The 20,527-nt window shown below is 36.1% G+C and overlaps 1 protein-coding gene and 1 long non-coding RNA gene across 8 annotated transcripts in view; one reads left to right on the forward strand and one right to left on the reverse strand.

Moving 5' to 3' along the window:
• Window positions 1-852: 852 nt before the first annotated feature.
• On the reverse strand, window positions 853-19,367 carry LOC308180147. 6 transcript variants are annotated; one of them, XR_013940772.1, is made up of 6 exons: window positions 19,227-19,367; window positions 18,405-18,511; window positions 17,653-17,750; window positions 16,383-16,426; window positions 14,966-15,078; window positions 853-11,163 (listed from the first exon to the last, which is right to left on the reverse strand). It is a non-coding gene; the product is annotated as an uncharacterized lncRNA (long non-coding RNA). The 6 variants fall into 6 exon arrangements; XR_013940773.1 differs by lacking the exon at window positions 19,227-19,367 and adding an exon at window positions 18,600-18,731; XR_013940776.1 differs by lacking the exon at window positions 19,227-19,367 and adding an exon at window positions 15,981-16,068 and having other exon boundaries at window positions 18,405-18,541.
• The window catches only part of KLHL1 (kelch like family member 1), a gene marked incomplete at its 5' end in the record, with an annotated part of 257,350 nt that continues 256,050 nt past the window's right edge, over window positions 19,228-20,527 (forward strand). For both annotated transcript variants that reach the window (XM_080561214.1, XM_080561215.1), the window contains one exon: window positions 19,228-19,712. In XM_080561214.1, the coding sequence (XP_080417340.1) occupies window positions 19,228-19,712 (485 nt within the window). The remainder of the gene's footprint in view (window positions 19,713-20,527) is intronic.

A 20,527-nucleotide genomic window follows, 5' to 3' on the forward strand; every position in this document is an offset into this window, starting at 1 on the left:
TAGAAACAAGACATCAGTAGCATCCAAATTAAGCAAATGAACAAACAAACAAAACACACAACTTTTCAGTAACTGAGAAAGAAGTAAATTCATAAGAATTAAAATACCACCTAACAAGGAATTAAAAGCTTACATATGTTTAAAAGATAGCTCTAATTATTTTCATAACTTAAATATTAAGTCCGGAGACATAATCCAAAGCCTCTTCTATATCTTAAATGAACTTCATATTACACTCCCACCCCAATTGGAATAAATAATGATTAAAAATAGTATCTCATTCCTGTAGTACTGATTTATTCTCAACAATACTAAAACTTCAAGAATCTTAAATCTGTCAGGGTTGTGAATACACCTCGATGGCTCTGATTTTGCACCAAGGTGCGCTAGATAAAATAAGTGTTGCCTTGGAATGCTTGTGTTATTACTATTTAGACACAGCTAAAAAAATTAGCAATCCATTCAGATTTTAAGTCACAAATATGGCAACTAAACTGCAAACTCTATTTTTTCACTCAGTAAAAAAAAAAAAAAAGTTCAATTTAGCTACAAAGTGTGAAGAATTCCTGGGAGAAGTCGAAGACAAACAGGAAAGTAACAGTTCTGAAATATGCAACCATATTGCATATTTCATATGCAATGTGAAATATTGGCATCCAAGAGGGAGCCAAGCACAGTTTTGAGCATACAGCATAGTTCTATATCTTTTCCTTGTTCTCTGTTACAGGCCAAAATTATATTTTATAAAACTCTCTATTCAAAGTTACAGACTCCAGTCTTCTTACTACATGCTAAATATTTTCAAAGTACTTAACTTTATATACTTGAATCTTCAACTCATGCAAGAAATCAGTTCTTAGAGCAGAATTCTTTCTGCAAAGGGCTCTGTAAAGGTTTTTCCTGAAAGTGAAATGATTGTAGAAAAAGCTGTGGCACACATAAATAAACAAGAAGAAATCACAGGATTCAGAAGAATTGTTATCAAAAGCATGTGATATTTTTTTCTAAAATGGTATTAAAACCTGGACTACATAGGAGTAAACGTGACTAATCTTTGAAGATATTTTCAGGAGTACGCAGAGAACTACATCTTAAGAGACTGTAAAGGACAGATTTAATAGATACATTGTCTTAATAAGATCTTGATCCAGTAAGTTATTCGTGCTTCCCTTTTATATCCTGCTCTTTAAATTGCCTCTTCATTTCACAATAGCATGGAGGATAGGTCATATGAAAAAAAAATAATAGAAAAAGTAAATTTAAATCTGCAAAGAGGGGAGGGAATCTGCATCTGTCCTAATAAACTGCTGTGTGAAAGGGAAGCAAAACTCTTGTTGTGCTCTGTATCTTAAGGAGATGGGCTGTTAATCATGAGTGGAGAGAACAGCCTCCCTGGAGATCAGTATTGTCTAAAGAGTAATCGCACTGAACAGATACTTCTTACTATTCGCTAATTATTGGCTCATCATTCAATAATCCAGTCTCTGTCAATCTCAAATAAGTAACTTTGTTTAGGAAGCTAATACTGTAACAAAATGACTGGGATTTCAGTCTACAACAAGTGCATCTGAAAACTAGACTTAAAAATGAGGTACTGCAATAATATGCACAGTGTCTAAATTCCTTCCTGGATCTAATCCCATATTAATTTCAGACAACACTTACGCTGTTTGTTTATATATATATTATTGGACTGTATTAATCTTGCTGGAAATGTGCTTATTATAGCAATACATTGTTAATTGTACTTCTTATTGTTTCAAAATGAGTTATTCATAAACAAAGTATATCCAAAGCAATTATGTCAAGAATTTTTGAAACTACAATAGAAGAGATTTTGCATGTACCATAATTGCACTGATTTATTTCATGAAATTGGATTGACGTATTTTTGAGTAGACAGCTTTAATTGCTCCTCTGAAACAAACAAAGAAAAAGAATTCCTAGTCTACATTTACTTCCCCAAAGAGCCTGGCAAAAAAAGAAAAAGAGAGCCCTAATAAATATGACTTATAAGGATGAGTGCATGAAAGAGGATTTGTGCGAATTCTGATTTCTTCTTTGGACTACATAATTCTGGACAAGTTATCTTTGGTGGTCACAATGAGAAATGTATGACAGAAAAATATTTTAATTATATCTTATTGATTTAAAATTGTATACAGGCAGAGTAATTATTCAGGTTGTTCAAGTAAGAATGAAAAAAATATTATTTTTAGAACTGGGTACATTTTTTATGATTCTGGATCTTCTTATTAAATGCCAGGCTAACATATTGCAAACCATTTTTCTCTGTTTTTAATTAAAAAGAAATCCTGGGAAAGTCTTTTGAAAGCTTCTGGTTAAAAATTTTTATATGTTTAAGCATACTCTCTAAATTTAATTAAAATAACAGGGAGGAAAAGCATTCCATAAATCTTCATCAGTAAGCTCACAACCAACTCAAAGAAAAGACATGCATTTTGTGAAAAGGTTCCTTCTTTCCCCAAAGTCTTTTAACACGTACTCTTCTTCCACTTTCTTCTATTGCTTTGCCAGGGTATACCATTTCTAAAAGTTCATGAAGACCAAAAAGAATGTTTAAAACAACAGAAGGAACAAAACCATTGTCAAATGCCAGATCTGGTGTTTATTGTTTTGGTTTTGTGTGTGTGTGTGTGTGTGTGTGTGTGTATGTCTGTGTCTGTGTTGACTTTTTCCTTAACTCCTCTCCATCTTATTGTTTGTATTGCCATTTGTGTAGCACCACTGGTTTTCAGACTTACAGGGCTTTTACTGAATTTCACTTGGCCAAAAGTAGTCCACATGTATACTCTACAGGGCACATTACCAAGTTCGATTGCTATCCATACAGCAGGGAGACTACCATTTCAATATGGCTTGGTAGTTTAATGATGTTAGTCTGTGCTTCAATAAGCTATGCTGGACATTAACTTGCTTGAAATTTAAAATAAGTTTGACTTATTTGGTTAGGTATTGTTTCTAGTATCTGTGTAAATCTGAACATATAGGTAAAGGAATACTGATAAGTGAACTTAGTGATTGATGTGCCATTCAAATTCCAAGCACATAAAGGACTAAGACATTACATTTCTGTCTGTCTATGCTTAGTTCTGTTCTAAGAGCTAATATGACACTTCAGAATTTGAGTTGTGTAAACACACAAATAGAATGCCCAGGCAAGTAATAACATTGAAAAGAAGTTGGATACACTATACCAAGAATAAGCTAAAATAGTTTTTTTTTTTTTTTTTTTTTTTTTTTAACAAATAGGCAATACCTAATGAAATGCCTCCAATTTCAAAAACAGACAGCTGTCTTTAGGTACCTTATGCAGCTGTGACTTGAGCCACTGTCATATCTGTTAGATCTCTCTGAATGCTGACGCAGCTGAATTGTGCCCAAAAATACCATTGACCATAATGTAAAATTTAGTATTTAGCTTTCAAAACCACATACAAAAGCCCACTGCATGCAATTTTAAGTGTGGAGCTAATTCCCACCTTCTGCAACACCACGCCTACTTTGTTGTATGTTCATTCTTCTGGCCATGGCACTATCCTGAAGGATCTTTCTTAACATCCAAAACCCATTTGGAAAGAAGACAGTGCACAGGAACTAGAGAGCATAGTCTGTGCATATGCTCTCTACATGAGCAGCAAGTCTAAAAACTGCTCACAGTTAAAGCACATTCACAGGAGGATCAAGTTCAGGGCAATGTATGTAGAGAAAATCAAATTCACTGATCTGTTACTTCCACGGATTTTTTAAAAACAAATTTTTTTTTGCAGTTTAATGCAAAGATTATAATACTTGAATTAGCAACTATGTTTCAGCCCTGTTTTATTTCATAAATAAATGAAAAAAACAAACAACAACAACAAAAAAAAAACAAAACACTATAGTATATAGTTAAAACAGAGATATTCATTTTAAGTTCTCAAGGTAAAACTCCAGCAATTGGTGGTAATTTTCTGTACAGTTAAATTTTGGTGGCAATTTTCTGTATAGTTTTCTGTATAGTATAGGAGAGTGCAAAAGGAATAATCACTACTTCAGAAACTGGAATTAACTTTGAGTGCACTTTTTAATTAAGTTAAAATCAAAGTTTCCTCTTAATTACACCTTAACAGTGAAATCAGTTCTGTCTGTAGTGTTCATAGCTATAGACTTTCTTTTTATTTAGCTACAGTATCTCATTCTCCTACTTATGGCAAATCTTAACACAAAATACAAATACAAAGGATTGCAAAATTATCGGGGACAGCTTTGTAACCTTTTTTTTTTTAACTTAAAGATTTTAAAGTATACTTTTACAGAATGGATACATTTTAGTGAGATTACAAGGTCAGACTTCATAAAGAAACAAACAACAAGCAAAGCATGACAGATTATAGTGCCAATGCACTAGATATGGTAGCAATATACAAGTAAAATTTTTATTTAGGGTCAGAGTATTTAAGAAAAGGAATCAAAACCACAGTGATATCTGTGAGGTCTTATCTGAGACCTGAGGTCTTATACTTATCTGAAGTCCCTTAATATCATATATTACCAGTGGTGTTACTGGAAAAGTTTGCTGACTACAGATATGGCAGAAAGAAATGCACAGAAGTGATGGGCGCTTAATCTCTGTTTCTTTTATACTGCTTTTATCATTGACATTTTGGTCCTTCTGGTTACCTGTGTTAAAAGTATTATAAGTGTCCATACTTAAAATAAGTTTTGATGGGCATGAAGGTTGGCTTTAAATAGCTGCAAAGTTACGTAAAACGTGGAGTCTTAGGACTGCAAGACAATGTTGAGGCTGCTGGCTAGACCCAGCCCTGAGACTAAGTTAATTGAGTATGACATGACATGACATGGCATGACATGACATGACATGAGAAATTGCTGGATTTGACAGGTAACAGTGTGAGAAGATGACATAAATTAGAGACAGCACCAAGAGGCATGGCAGGTATGTACAGGTGGTTAAGGGAGAGTTATCTGAGAACGCCACAGGTAATTGGAAGTATTGGGAACCTTTGGGATGGTAGGTAGTACATAAGCCAGCAGTGGCTAGGCAGACATGTCAATAATAACCTACAAGGCTGAGGTTACGTTGGTAATGGTAGCAGAAATATCCAATTTGGATGAGGATAAAACTGGGACCAACAAGGAAAAAAAAAAAAGTAATTAAAGGCTGCTGGGATGAGCAAGGTCTGAGAAAGGGAGATAAAAGGTAGCATAAAGGAAGGTCAAGATAAAGAAAAAAAGCAGTGTAAAGTATGCTAATCTTGAGACCAGTGCTGCCTGGGGATACCTGCTGGGAAGTCCTGCACTTGATCACTGTAGCCTAAATCTGGACTGTAGACAAAGCCTGTCACGCTGAGCATAACACAGGACTCAACCCTAGAGGCAGGATGGCTTGGGCAGAGTTCTCTCTGTGTCTTATACGAACATACCTGGACAGGTAAATCAGTGGTATCTCCAGGATAGGTCTTGCTTCTGACAGCGTCTGCACCTGCCCCTCATTGCTAACAAGATTAACATTTTGACACAAACCTTGTCATGTAATTCATGCAAGTCAGATTTCAGTTTTTTAGCAACTTATGTAATTCTTTATAAGGAAAAGACACTCACTAGAAAAGTGATATGAAAGTTTATTGATCCAGAGAGGTCAAATTAAGACCTTTCTCATATTATTCATGAAACTATTCATGAAATTCTTTTTTTTTTTTTTTTTTTTTTGATGGAGTCTCTGTGATCTATGTGTAGAACGTTCAATATGTAATGCTTACTTTGAAAAAATACAAATAAACCACAAAAAAATGTAATTTATTGAGCTGAGAGTCAAATGCTACACCAGTTGTAGAATCTATTGCTTCAAGAATGATAAATAATTATTACCTTCATCTTTACCATCAAGTAAACTTGAGAGCATAAAAATGTTCTGCATACCTGTTCTACCTCTGTGTATAAATCATATACTTTCTCTACATGTTTATGTACAGAAATGCTTATATCATAACTACCTGTCCTGGTTTTGGCTGGGATGAAGTTAATTTTCTTCACAGCAGCTGGTATGGTGCCTTGTTTTGGATTTAGGATTAGAATAATGCTGACAACACACTGATGTTTGTTGCAGAGTACTGCTTACAGACTTTTCAGCTCCTCACACTGCCCTGCCAGTAAGGAGGCTGGGGTTGCCCAAGGAGCTGGGAGGGGACAGAACCAGGACAGCTGGCCCAGACTGACCAAAGGGACATCCCATACCACATGGTGTCATGCTGAACAATAAAACCGGGGTGGCTGGCTGGGGTGTGGGTGGTGTTGCGCTGCTCAGGGGCAGACTGGGCATCTGTCAGTGGGTGGTGAGCAATTGCATTGTGCATTTCTTGCTTTGTATATTTGTTTATTATTATTTTCCCTTCCTTTTCTGTCCTGTTAAACTGTCTTTATCTCAACCCACCAGCTTCTACATTTTTTCCCCCCCAATTCTCTCCCCTGTCCCGCTGAGAGGCTGTTGGTGCTTAGCTACCTGCCAGGTTAAACCACACCACAGCCTATTCATCTCATTTTCCTTAGAATTCTACATTTGTTTCAACAGAAGACATTAAATTTATGGGGTAATATATGATTAATGCAAACAAGGAAGAACACAAACTTTCAGAAAGAAGTAACAGAATTCTACCCAAATAATTGAAATAAAATGAAAGTTCCCATCCTAGTTTCTTACAGGTCTATCCTTCTCTTTTAATATTACAAAGTTCAATGAAGAATTTGTTCCTGTAGGCCTTTAGCATATTCAATAATGAAAGAAAATAATTGAAAACATGAAATATGGAATATTTCGAATTATTTCATATAGTACAGTACAGAGGATAAAACAGGATACTGTGTGATCAAATTACAGCAAAATAATTATTATAAGAAATAAAGAAGGAAGAAACAACATGAAGGCAGATTAAAAGAAAAAAATCACTTGGGATATATAAATTCCTTATAAACTTACTAAAAAAAAAAAAAAAAAAAAAAAAGGAAGACCTGGATTTACATGTAAATTGCTATGTTTTTTTCAACATATTCCATCAAATTTTGGGTTTTGCATTTTTGTTCTTATCAGCAGAAATATCCTAAATAATTTATGTTCAAACAAATGTTCAAACAAGCATAACCATCATAAATTCCACTGCCATTTGTTGGGCTTTCAGCTCCAAAACTCTTCCATGAAGATGCCTAATTAACTCACATATGTCTTGATCAATGTTAGCTCAAACAGATGACACTTTCAGGCAGGTCCTTTTCTTCTGAGTTGTTATTTTATATTCCTACTTTATTTAGGATTTCCAGCTATCAGAACTCTCACTGTTTTGGGTGGGAGTCTTTATTTTCAGATATGTGATACATTTATATATATTGTAAATTCAAGTAAGATACTAAAATCAACATTAAAAATTAAATATTGAACCTGGATAACTAAGACACGTGTTGCTGTACCGAGGCTTGTAATTTTATACATTTTTTTGGGAGGGGGGTGTCTTATCAATTGGTTTGAAATGGAAAACATGAGGCAAATCCAATGCATTACTTCCCATGCTATTTATGGGAATAAAAATGAATGCCATTTTGGGGTGTTTTCCAAGAGATGTTTATTGCCAAATGTTAATGAATACTAATTTATATTTAATCAGTACAGTATTTCACATAAATTCCAATTAACTGAAATACATTTTTTCTATTGCCAAGAGATAAGTGGTCTACAACAAAGTTTAAATTATATCTGAAATTCATATTTGATTTTAATGCACATTTTACTAAGTATTAAGAGGTATATGAGCCAGTTTATTCAAGAGTGACATACTGCCTATTTAACAAAGGTATTTAATTTATCATTAATTGTTATGTGCTTTATGTGTTTAGGAAACTAGTACCAAAATTCTCTGGTAGTCTCTTGGGAATGTGAGTGGGTAGCTATCTTTAAAGACACTAATATAAATCTTCACAAATCAAAAATCAAAAATCTACATTCAATCAAAAAATCAAAAATCTACATTTATTGCTGAGTAGTTAAATTCCAATTTTGTTTTGGGAAACAAGTTATTTCTCTCCAAATTTAGAAATTATACCATTGTTAAGAAATCAAGCTTTCAGAAATCACTGAAGACAGCTTTCATGTAAATATACATGAAAAAAAGATGAAGAAATCTCATGTTAGCATTATCTTTGAAAGCATGAAGAGAATAGATGATCTTCCAGAAGATTGGAAAAGAGCAAACATACTCATTATTTTTTAAAAGGGAGGGAAAATGCCACAGTTATCTAACTCCAGTTGAGGAAAAATATCGTGATAAAATAAAAAGGTGTTTATTGTCAGCCAAGAAATCATGCTGTAACAACAAAACTTCCTTCAGCAGGATACCACATTTCATGAGTATGGTTGAAATAATGACTGTTTCAGATCATACCTGGTACTATTCTATGTACTATTAAATGAGCTAGAAATTTATAGTGAAGGAAAAAAACAAAGAAACAAACAAAAAACTGTTGCAAGGTGAGTGTATAAATAGTTGGAAAACTGTACTCAGCTGTTATTATAATGAATCAAGAATAAATGCTGAGCACTGTGTTTATTTTTACTTCAATACTGTTCAATATATTTACCATTTTAGACCAGACCAGACCAGACCAGACCAGACCAGACCAGACCAGACTAGACTAGACTAGACTAGAATAGTTCAATTGGAAGGGACTTTCAAAGATCATCTAGTTTAACTGCACATAAAGTAAAGGTACACCATTCAATTTGCAGATCACTTCAGATTATTCTAGGCTTTGGAGACTACATTAAAATTCAAATGATCTTGAGAATATGAAGTTGTTTATCTTCAAAAAACAAAAACAAATACAAAACAAAAAAAAGCTGACAGGAATGCCCTTGTAGCTTTAAATATTATTAAATGAAAGATTGTTTAACCTCCATTTAAAAACTGCAGCCTGATTGTCAAACAGAATATGCAAAACTTTGTGGCAAATAAGACAATTATTCAAACGGTTACCAAACAAAATGATTCTATCAATTAGAACTTTCTTCAGTCCAAAGGCCTCTCCCCTCATCAGAAACAGCAAAATTCCTTTTCTGTAGGTTTCTTCCTACTGAAGTTCAAGCATGTCTATATATAGAGAGACAGATATAGAAGTAACTCCTATTGGACAGTTGGACACACAGTCTGGCCATCACAGAAGTCTTGTTACTTATACATCCTTATTAGTTATATGTTGTAATCCAACTGTCAAACTCAATTTATACAGCACTTCTCCGTTTTACATATACATTTAATTTACATATAGCCAGATATAGCTGTTATAAATTACTAGAATAAATTATTTAGGCAAATTGTAGACTTGCTATCATAAGCATTTTTTAAAAAAGCAGACAAGCATGTCAAAAATAGTTGTAGCTAATTCAGCTTTGAGGAGAAAAGCTTAGACTCATCTTTATGCTCATCTCTACTCTATAATTCTACAGTGTCATTTATGTATAATTTTACTGATAAGTCACTATGTCAAAATATGAAGTTAAAGCATATTCACTATGACAGAAATTATGGTCTCATGACACTGAAATCTATGACATTATCAGAGGATAAAAGATTGTGGCCAAAGGGTTAAAAAATGTAGTGTAGTTAATTAGGTAAAATCAAAGAAATCACAGTAGGAAAGCCATTCTGCATACAAGAACAATTATAACTATGTGAAACTTCAACATATAATACTATATGGTAAAATATTTAAAAAACAAATGGTGTCCATACAGTTATTGCTTTTGTATTTTATGGTAGAAAGGGGAAATTTGAAGCACTCTGAACTTCAATTTTAACACTTATCATAGAATTTGGACAGAAGACTATGTTTTTAAGTTGTTCAAGCAATTATAATCTCATTTGAATTGCAAAATATTTTACATGGGAAAAAAAAATGCAGACAGAGAATCACAGAATAGCTGTGGTTGGAAGGGACATGATGACTCCGGAGGTCGTCTAGTCCAACCCCCCTGGTCAAGCAGGTACAAGCTTGCCCAGAACCATCTCCAGATATCTTTTGAATTTCTCTCAGGAGTGATATACAGTTCAAATGAAAGAATGAATAAGTAGATTTAAATATATATATATATTTAAAATATCTGATTTTTTAATTTGGTGAGACACTGGAAAGAGCACATATAAATATAATTAAAAAAATAATAATCTCACACCCTTCCTTTTCAAAAGGAAGGGCAATAGAAATATACAAAAGTTTACTCTGCTCCTAAATGCTGAAGAATTCCTTTAAAGAAATAAAATAATTTCACAGGAAATATTGTAACTTCTTGCTGAAGTTTTGAACAAGTTATTTGACTATGGTATTCCAAGACACAACACAATGATATGCAAAGCAAATAAAGACTTCAGTGTCATTAACAGTTACTTAGAAATTAAAATAGCATTCAGAGATTCAGTATTGCTATATACGAATTTCTTTGTTAGGTTTCTCACAACTAAAGATTCTTCTAGTTGATCATGAAGTCAGAAGCTGCCCGACCATCCTCCATATCTGGAGAACAACAGAGGCGATGACTGTGGTCTGTAATGTCAAAATTCTACTTATTTTACGAATGTAACAAGGCATTTGGCACAAGAATCTCAGTTGCAACTAGAAATGTTATTTATTGTGGGGAAAAAACATAACTTCCTAAACTGGAAGTATACAGTTTTTCACAGTCTACAAAGCCATCTACTGAGAACAGAAAATAAGAGAAGTATTGATGTACTGGAAGGTACTGGAAGTCCGATGCTAAATAACACCCCAAGCAACAGAAGACACCTCTATGAGGACAGGGTCCTTACATGAGACACACCTGAAAACAGAGAAATGATTCTCTTCTGAGTGCATATATCCATAAGTGATGAAAGCAGTACGGACAGGAATCTTTACCCAAAGGGCAATGAGACTATGAGTTAGAGAAAAAGTGATAGACATGATCATCCTATGTTGTTTGTTTTAATACTCAGTCTCAGTAACATTCATTTAAAGAGCAACATGATTTATTCCTTAATTCTGTGCGAATGAGATGTAGAGAAATTTCTAGATTATTTTATCTTGATACAGTTTCATAACAGAACTTTTGCTTCTACTTTTCAACTGCAAAGTAAAAAAAAAAAAAAATAATGTTAAAATAATTTAATTGCTGTTCTGTACTTCAAGCTGTTTTATTGTATGCTGCAGGAGGAAAATATTCATTTAGAAATACATAAAAAAAAACAACACTCAAATCAGTATTGTGTTCGTCACATTATTTCTAAAATAGCAAAACTTTAATATACAAATATAAGATTACTACATTTGTTACCACTAGTGTTAATCTGAACAATGGTACGTTATTTATTTATTCCTCAAAATTAAACTGTTTATATGCAATATAGTACAGTTCATATTTTCTACTTTCCACTTACCCACTTTCCTACTGATTACAAAAAATTGTCATTTAGAAGGTAAATAATATTATCAGACAAGATTCTTAAAATTAAAATCATCTGATTCCCTGTTATTTAGAGAAAATATTTTGATTTTTAAAATTACATTCTATGGGGACAGTATGTATTCCTATTAAATAAAGCAAGGAATAAATTTATGAGTCAGATTATGAAAAGAAACACTCCTTTTAAAATAATCCAGCCACAGAGTGACATTACAAAATACCTACTATGAATTGTGGGTGAATATCAAAAAAACGTGCTTATTATTCAACTCAACCAACCAAAATTTTTCTTCATATTCAGCGACTCTCCTGTATTCACTTTACATCCCAATGTCTTCTGACATTGATTAAGATTGCTGCTTATTCAGATGCTGGAGAAGGCCATATCAACTTGTAAAGTTACTCAAAAGATAACTTCTTTGATGATGTGGTATTATAAATCTGCTTTTACCTTACTGCTTTTCATTCTTAAGAGAACTCTAGAAATTGTTTAGAAATTTTCTGTCAAATATTAAAAAGTTTTCAAGGGTGAAACACCTCTGAAAACATATATATATGTATATATTTTTTTTTTTTTCCCTTCAAAGGAACCTGTAAGCTGAAATATAAGTATCATAAGGTCATATCTAAAACAGTAAATAAAATGTCCTAGTGCCTGTTCTCTGCTCTCCTCAGGCTCTGGGACTCAGGCCAAACGGCATGGCACAATTTACATCCATATGGCTAAATGCTCTTATCCTCTAAAACAGTGGCTATTTCCAATGTGCCTACTGAGCATGTTTCTTGATTTATGCTAATTCCTGAACTAGTTTCTGAGAATGCTAGTTTGTACAATCCAAAACCACTTTAGTGACTCTGATAATGCTTATCAGTATTGACCATCTTATACCAGCTCCATTGACTCTGCTAAATCTAATTAATTCTAATTTAATTTACTAATATATGTGTAGTGGTAAATTTATAGATTTTTTTTTTTATAGACTATTTTACAATCTCCATTGTTATTATTATCTAATATATAATTTGACAGAAGCTTTTACTGCAGATTAATAAATGTTAAATAAAAGAACACCAAGAAACTGAATATTTTTTGAACAGAACATGAAAGCAAGACAGCTCTGAGAAGGTTCTGAGTCACAGAAGGAACAAGAAAAAAGAAAAAAGGGAAAAAAAAAAAAAAAAAGACAGCACCTGTTATTGAGTCTAGCTAAGAAAAAGTATCCTTTCTTTGCATCACCAGAATTTCCATGGATAGAATAATCATTCACAGAAGCACTGCCAAAAGTGTTTAAATCAAAACAAAACAACATAGTGATTTTAGTAAGATACTGAAATGCTGTCACCTAAAATTGATTATAACAGCTTCCATGTGGATTAGCAAATGTTACAAATGAATGGCTTCCAAATGGTGGAATATGGCATAGCCACACAAACATGTGCACTTCCAAAACTGTACTAGATCTAGTTCCACTATTTCTCTTGAACATTATTTTGGAAAGTAAGCGTTGACAAATTTTTCAAATAAGGGTCATCTATAGCCGTCATGGGAACTGTTGGTATAAAGGAATTATGCATTTCTTGAGATAAGTGACAATTATTGCAAATGGAGAAGTTGTGGGAACTGATTTTGGAATTAGAATAAAAATCTTATTTTTTTTTAATTTGCTTAAAGACAGTGCATATTACTATTCTAAGATTAAAAACTATTTCTCTGGTTTTATAATTTTATGTTCTCTATCTTTAGTTTACTTATGAATCTTTATCATTGACAAATCATGTAGCATTTACTCTTCTTAAGTGAAATTCTCTGAACATTTAAAAACTGCTTTAGGGCATGTTTATACAACTGCTTGTGATCACAATGAAATGGTTTAAAAAGTGACTGTCCTTCAAACTGGTAACTGACTGTGCTCTTCTAGGCTCCTGCAATGCAGAATAAAATGTGTTTATTTAAGTCACCACTGGGAGCAATTAATCCATCATTATTTTACCCAGCATTACTAAGAAGGCAGTAAGTAACAACTTTGGAGAAGTAATTTTTGTTATTCCCTAAAATAAATGTAGTTAGTTATGTGACCACAATTACCTGTACTGTTCTAACTCACTGTTAATTTTGAGAAATAATATGACTTAACCTTTTAACTTATGTAAAAACAAACATTCTCAAAAGTGAATGAAAACTCAGTTGAAGACCCACTAGAGAAAAAAAATGAAATAAATACAGAAGAGTTGCCAAGTAAGTTTTAGTTTAGTGTTAGTCTGGCTTTGTTATTCCATCCTTGCCATTAGAAAACAATCATAGTTACTAAGTGTGGCTATCTTGCCTTGCTTTAGTCATTTCTGTAGACCTCTCAAAGGAGGTTGTTAGGAGGTAGAGGTCAGTCTCTTCTCCCAAGGACCAAGTGATAAGAAGTAATGGTCTTAAGTTGTACCAGGGGAGGCTTAGGTTGGATACTAGGAAAAAAATTCTCCACTGAAAGTGTTGTGAAGCATTGGAACAGGCTTCCCAGGAAAATGGGTTAGTTACCATCTCTGGATGTATTTAAAAGTCAGGTATATGCAGTGCTTAGGGACATGGTTTATGACAGACTTGCCAGTGCTAGGTTAAAGATTGGACTTGATCTTAGAAGTCTTTTCCAACCTAAATGATTCTATGATTCTATCCTATATTTACGGTATTTTGAGAGGAAAATCAGATCAACAACTTGAAACTCCACTTCTTGACAATGTATATGTATGCTATTTACAAAATAACTGTTTCATCTTTCCCCGATTTCATATTTTACTTACCTGTACAATATATCTACATTTGAGAAAGGACAGAAGTATATATGACAGAACTTTAAAGACTAAGTCAAATGCATTCTTTATTTGTTTATCACATAATACACTGCCACTTTCTTCAGTAAGTTTTGATCTCTCAATGGATGTCCAGTCCCATCAATTTCTTTCTCTACTCTTTTGTGTATTCTATAGATCTGTTTCACAGCATCTTTTAACACCCTCAAATTTTTGCTCCTGAATGCATGCTTAACCACCTACAAAATCACTGTCTTTATAACTGAAGTACATGTCCATTCATTCATGCAAGAATTCTCACATTCAAGTGAGAATTGTTTTAAAATCATTCATTCTATTATCATCCCTATTCTAAGCACACTGATGTCTCCTCTTTCTTCTCCTGCTTTTGTTCAGCAAGATTTAGCGTCTTCTGGATTAAAAATACATGACAAGTTAAAATTAAATGACAAAATTACCTTTAATACTTTTAGTTTGCTGACAGGCATATCCCTTCTCTTATTAATAACGCCTTCTCTTGCTAGTAATGATTGGTCCACAGTAACATGAATGCTCATCACCTTCAGATTCACTTGCTATATGTCATTGGACTTTATGTAAATGTAATGTGGAGATACACATATAATATGACTATTCATAGCTCTAAGGGTACTGTTAGCAAATTACCTTGTATGCTGTTTCTTCTTCAATTAATGCAACTACAATTTATCTTTATTTCTGATCTACTAATTCTCCTTGGGGTACAGGGTAAAACATGTAAACAGTTTAATGTAAAACATCTGAAAAACAAAAAAAAAAAACAAGTTTTGCAATGGGAAGAAGAAGAAAAAAAAAATAAAGAGGGTTAATCAAATCTGACCAGTTTGGACACCTACTACAAGGTCCTCTTCATTGGAAGTGCTCTTTATTGCTTGGAAAATTTATTAAAAGAATGTATACCTCTAGGCCATTTTTCATACAAAGAATGAACATGAAACTATGAAACTTTTTTTATTTTTTTAAGGACATAGCTATGTGAAACTAATTCATTTGCAGACCGTTGGAAACACAAAAAGAAAGTGTCAGGAATCTGACTCCTAAAAAGAGACCGTGAGATTAACTACTTTTATATCTTTACTTAACTAACAGAAAAAGAGCCATGAGCACTTTCAAGCAAAGTTTCTATACTTATTCAAGCTTTGCATGGTTATTAATCTGGGGAAACTGCAAGAGGTGAGGAGTTCAGAAACATGTTGCTCAATGAACAAAAATACAATGCAATACAGTATGCTCTAGTCTGCAACAGACATGTGACAGTTTACCCAAGTTTATTATTATCTGGGCTACATTTCATGGTTTGCCGCCTTTGGTAAGGATGAAAGTCTATAAGGCATCAAAATATTTCCCTTCAGCAACTTAGAGATGTGTATTTTCACAAGTCTGTTCATATGTTCACGCCAACACCATATAAGTAGTCTGACATCATTGACTAATAAATTAATGATTTAATTATTATTCTTTGTATTGTATATTGAATGCGAGCAAGGTCCCTAAAACTCCAACAGAGAATACCTTTTATTTTTCCTGCATGGAGGAGAAAGGTTACACCTTACCACAATAAGTCTAGACAACCTATACAGTTAAGTTAATGATTTTACATAACAGAAGTTTCAACTGAAACTTAAAAGACATTTGTCTTCACCTTGTCATGCCTCAAATATGTCCTTCCCCTCACTGGCATATGTCAAAAGTGTTTTCAGGGAAACATGAAGAAAAGAAATTCTGAAAAACTAAGTAAAAGAGTTTCATCTTTTTAAGTCATGTTAAGGAAACCTATTTATTAATGTATTATATGTAGTGACAACAGATACTTCTCTAGTGTAGTTTCTTCGTGGTCTAGCTCTTGTTTAGTGTACATCAACAAAATACTTTCTTTATACTTATGAATGTGATCTGAATAAGAAGATTAAAGATCTTTCCAGATTTCTGTTTATGATAGTGTTCATACATCTTCACACATGAAATAAACTGTAAGATGCTTGTAAAAAAGCAGGTGTACATACCAAATTAATGTATCTCTTAGCTGCAAAAAATGTTTACGTACCAGAACATGAAAGAATCGAGTAATGTAACAATGCATATCAAAACCTACAAATACACCAAAGAGTTGAGAATGTAATTATTAAAAACAATAATAATCCAAGACAATTTCAGTTACTGACATAATTGAAATAACAAAGTCTGAATAACAACCTAAAATATTTTTTACTTTTTTTCTTCATAATTGTTTTCTAGTTTGTACCAGAAAGCTGATAAAAAACTCAATCACTTTGTTGGATGATACTTTAATATATTCATTGAGTGACCTCTGAAGTATACGTAGAAAAAAGATGTTACAATGAATTACTATTTATAATATCTAGGTAACAGAAATAAAGACATAAAATCTATGCAATGTAGTTTAGATGAAAATAAATAAAAATCTGTCAACTGTTCACATCAAATTATCAACTAACATACTAATTTAGAATTTAAAATGTCTAAGATTTACAATAAAGCAAGGAAAATATGCAATCCTCCTCAGAATATTTCTGAACTTCCCTAATCAATTAAAAGGTATTAGATATATGCTATCTATGTATTCACTGAGTAAAACTATTTTACATGTTCATATTCCCACCTTTTAGAGCTCGTAACCAGGCATTAAGTAACCAGGACTCATTATGGATGATTTCACATACATTTTCATAAGAGGGGCATTTCTAAAGTCTCTGAAATGATGAAAGTCGTCTGTCCTATTCTAGATTAAAATTTTTATGCTTTTCTTCCCACTGCTCTCCCAAGCAGTACATATTCACTCAGATCGGTTCTTGGATAAAAGTGAACCATCTCTTCTCTTTGCTTTAGAAGAATTTTTGTCTTTTTTTTTTTTTTTTTTTTTTTTTAGCACTGAATACTGAGAGCAGAACCAAGGCACTAAAGAGTTTGCAGTCCAGCTGTTGTGGCATAAATCAATATTTAAAATACACAGTGGCAATTTTTCTTCCCTTGAAAGCAGGACTTTGTGTCCTGAATTTCTTGTTCTGTTAAATACAGACCTTAATCAAAGTTGAAACAGTAACCCTAATATTGGTTTGTAACTAGAAGCACAGCTTCTGTGATAAACTAAATAAAACAGTAATAAAATTGTTACTTAATGTTTGACTTCTCTGTTTCTCTGGAGGATTTTTAAAGCTGTAGTGTTTTACGAATGAGGAATTAAAACATTCCAGTTTGAGGAAAAGAATTCTTTCAACTTTTTTTTCTTGAATTCACAGAAAGCTATTACTAATAAACAAACAAACAAATAAATAAATAAATAATGGATAACTCACAAGTACATGGATGAAGCAGACCAAAGCAGAGTACCTTGAGGAGAATATATATATTTTTTTCATCACTTTCCCAGGGGTAAATCTTCTTCTTCACTTTCCTAAGGATAAATCTTCTTTTAAAATGCTACTTTCTAAGGTACAGGTGTATTGCAGGCATTCTGTACATCTTCTTATTGCTGGCAACATTGCTGGCATCGTGATTCATATGCTAGCAGCTGATGATATGCAGTTCAGTTTTACCCTTATATCCCCCTCTCCCACATTTCACCATGAAGCTTTTAATTCTGTAATTATGTCCCAGATGCACAGCATACTTTGCGATATCCGTCCCAAGTGGGCAGATGTTCCTAAGCAGATTTCTCTGTTGTGAAGGAACCTCCCTTGGGTTTAACACTGTCAGACTGCATTAAGAGCATATATAAAAGGTAAGAAGCAGATGTGTAGTGCTATTTCTGTTTCAGGCACCATCACCCTAGCCAATGTTTTCTACTGGTGAAGTAACACTGAGCCAACAGGCTAATGAATGGAGCCTACAGAATAAATTGTTAACCTGTAACCTCATCCAGTCAGCATGCAGTCCATTAAGTTTGTACTCCTATGATTCATGCTTTTGTGTCTACTGCTGCTGCTTCATTTGTTTCCCTTTATTTTTTCTCCCAGTATTATATAGTGGACTCAGAACCAAAATAACAAGCTTCTGGGGAGAGGAGAGCAGGAGGCTATGACAGACAATTAGTGACCTGCCAACTTACTTGCATGAGGAAGACTGAAGCATCTTTTTCCCTCTGTCTCCTCACACTGATGGCCCCAGAGCACATCTGCGTCACATGCAGGGGAGGGGGCGGCTTGGTGAGAGGCGCTGAGACAGATAGAAAATTGTACAGTGAGGACCTTGACAGCCTCACAGGCATTTTTTTTAATTATTATTTTTCCCCCCTCCTACGTACAGCGTATATAAAGGAGCCCTGCTTTCACCCCGTGCCAGCTCTCGGCTTTACTATCGCAGATAGCCGCAGGCATGGGACTCCCGTGAGAAATGGGATGGGGAGGCGGGACGTGGAGAGAGGCTTCCAGCTGACTTCTTCTCCAGCGGCACTCGGTCACGGCGCTCCAAGAGCCAAAGGGAGAGCCACCTGCCTCCCGGAGCGGCTGCTGCCTCTGGTCCTCTCCGGGCTGTAGCTTGGCTCGCTCCCCCGTTAATCAGATCAGCGCTCCTTTGCAGCCTCTCTCACCCGCAAGTGCCTGTCTCCCCTGAGAGGTGTCTCTCATTCCTGCCTCTCTCCCCTCCCCTTTCCACCGATCGCTGTGCAAATTCTCGTCAGCTCCCTTTCTCCTTCTCCCTTCCCTGCTGGTTGCCTCTCCCCTCCTCTCGGCTCTGTGCATCGCTCCCTCCATCCCTTCATCCCTCCCTCCATCCTCCCTCTTCCTCTCCGCGCTGCCTGTGTGCGCGCATCTCCCTCCTCCGGCCGCCCACCACCACCCCTCGCCCTGCAGGCGCAGCGCTGCCCGGAGAAGCCTCCGATCCTCCGCCGCCTCCTGGCCCTGCCCGGCCGCCCCGAGTCCCTCCTCGGCACCATGTCCGGCTCCGGCAGGAAAGACTTCGACGTGAAGCACATCCTGCGCCTCCGCTGGAAACTGTTCAGCCACCCCTCGCCGGCGGGCGGCCCGGCGGGGGGCGGCTGCCTGCCGCCCGACAGCAGCTTCGAGCACTGGGGGCCGAGCCAGAGCCGCCTGCTGAAGAGCCAGGAGAGGGGCAGCAGCGCTTTCTGGAAGAAATCCCCCTCCTCAGCCTCCTACACCGCCGCCGGGCCGCCCAACGGGACGCCGCGGCCGGGCGGGGGGCATGGGCCGGGTCCGGGTCCTCCTCCGCCGCCGCCCCGCACCGTCTTCTACGTGGAGTCCCTGGAGGAGGAAGAGGAGGAGGAGGCGGAGGCGGCGCCCGGCGGGATGGAGGTCGCCCGGGAGCCCGAGAAGCCCCCGGCGCCGGCGGAGCGGGAGGAGGCGCCGGGGGGATGCGCGGATGGCGGCAGCCGGGCAACAGGTGACGGAGGAGGGCGCAGGTAGGGGCTGCGCGGCCGCGGTTTGGAGGGTGAAAGGTGGGGGGGTGGCTTGTCCTCTGCCCGATTGGGGGCGGCCGGTGCCGTCCGGGAGCATTGATGGGGCCGCGGGCGCACGGAGGAAAGTTTGGGTTGTTGGAGGAGGGTGGTCGGAGCCGGGGGAGGAGGGTTCCTGGGCTTCCAAAGGCAGGGTTTTGGGGGCTGGGGGGCTTTGTGATGGGGAGGGAGGGCGGACCGAGGATTCCTCATGTGCCAAGGGTGCTTCGGGGAACGGGACAGCGCCCCGAGCCCCGGGGATGGTGAGCTCTCGGCACCCAACTTTCTCAGAAGTTCCGGGGAATGGTAGCGCCAGGTACCGAGATGTCAGGGTGCTGAGATGCCAGGGAACAGCTGGGAAATTCAGCGAAATTGTGTCAGAGAAAAATGAGAATTTGAGTCATGAACCCAGTGACACCTGAGGAGACGTAAGAGCCAGCAAATCACATCCAGCGCCTGGTTGTTTCATATAGAAGTTCCTTGAATCTTGAGCTGCTACGCCTTCTCGGTCCCCCTGCCCTCCTCAGCACAAAGAGAAATTAAAGTCAGCAGAAGAGGGAAATGTATCTCAGAGTTTCCAGAAATACTATAATACACATAATAATTCCTGAGGACAAGAAACTTTTCACTGGTTTAATTCTGCCTGCCCCCATCTCCCCATTGTCAAAATAATTTAAATTTCATTTAGCTTGTCAGTTTTTACTTTTCCTATGGGAAATAAACATGCAGTTGTATTTATAAACAGAAACGAGACACCTGGTATTCTTATGCCACAATTTGTG

This window comes from Anser brachyrhynchus (genome assembly GCF_964034855.1).
Source record: "Anser brachyrhynchus genome assembly, chromosome: 1".
Lineage (NCBI taxonomy): Eukaryota > Metazoa > Chordata > Aves > Anseriformes > Anatidae > Anser > Anser brachyrhynchus.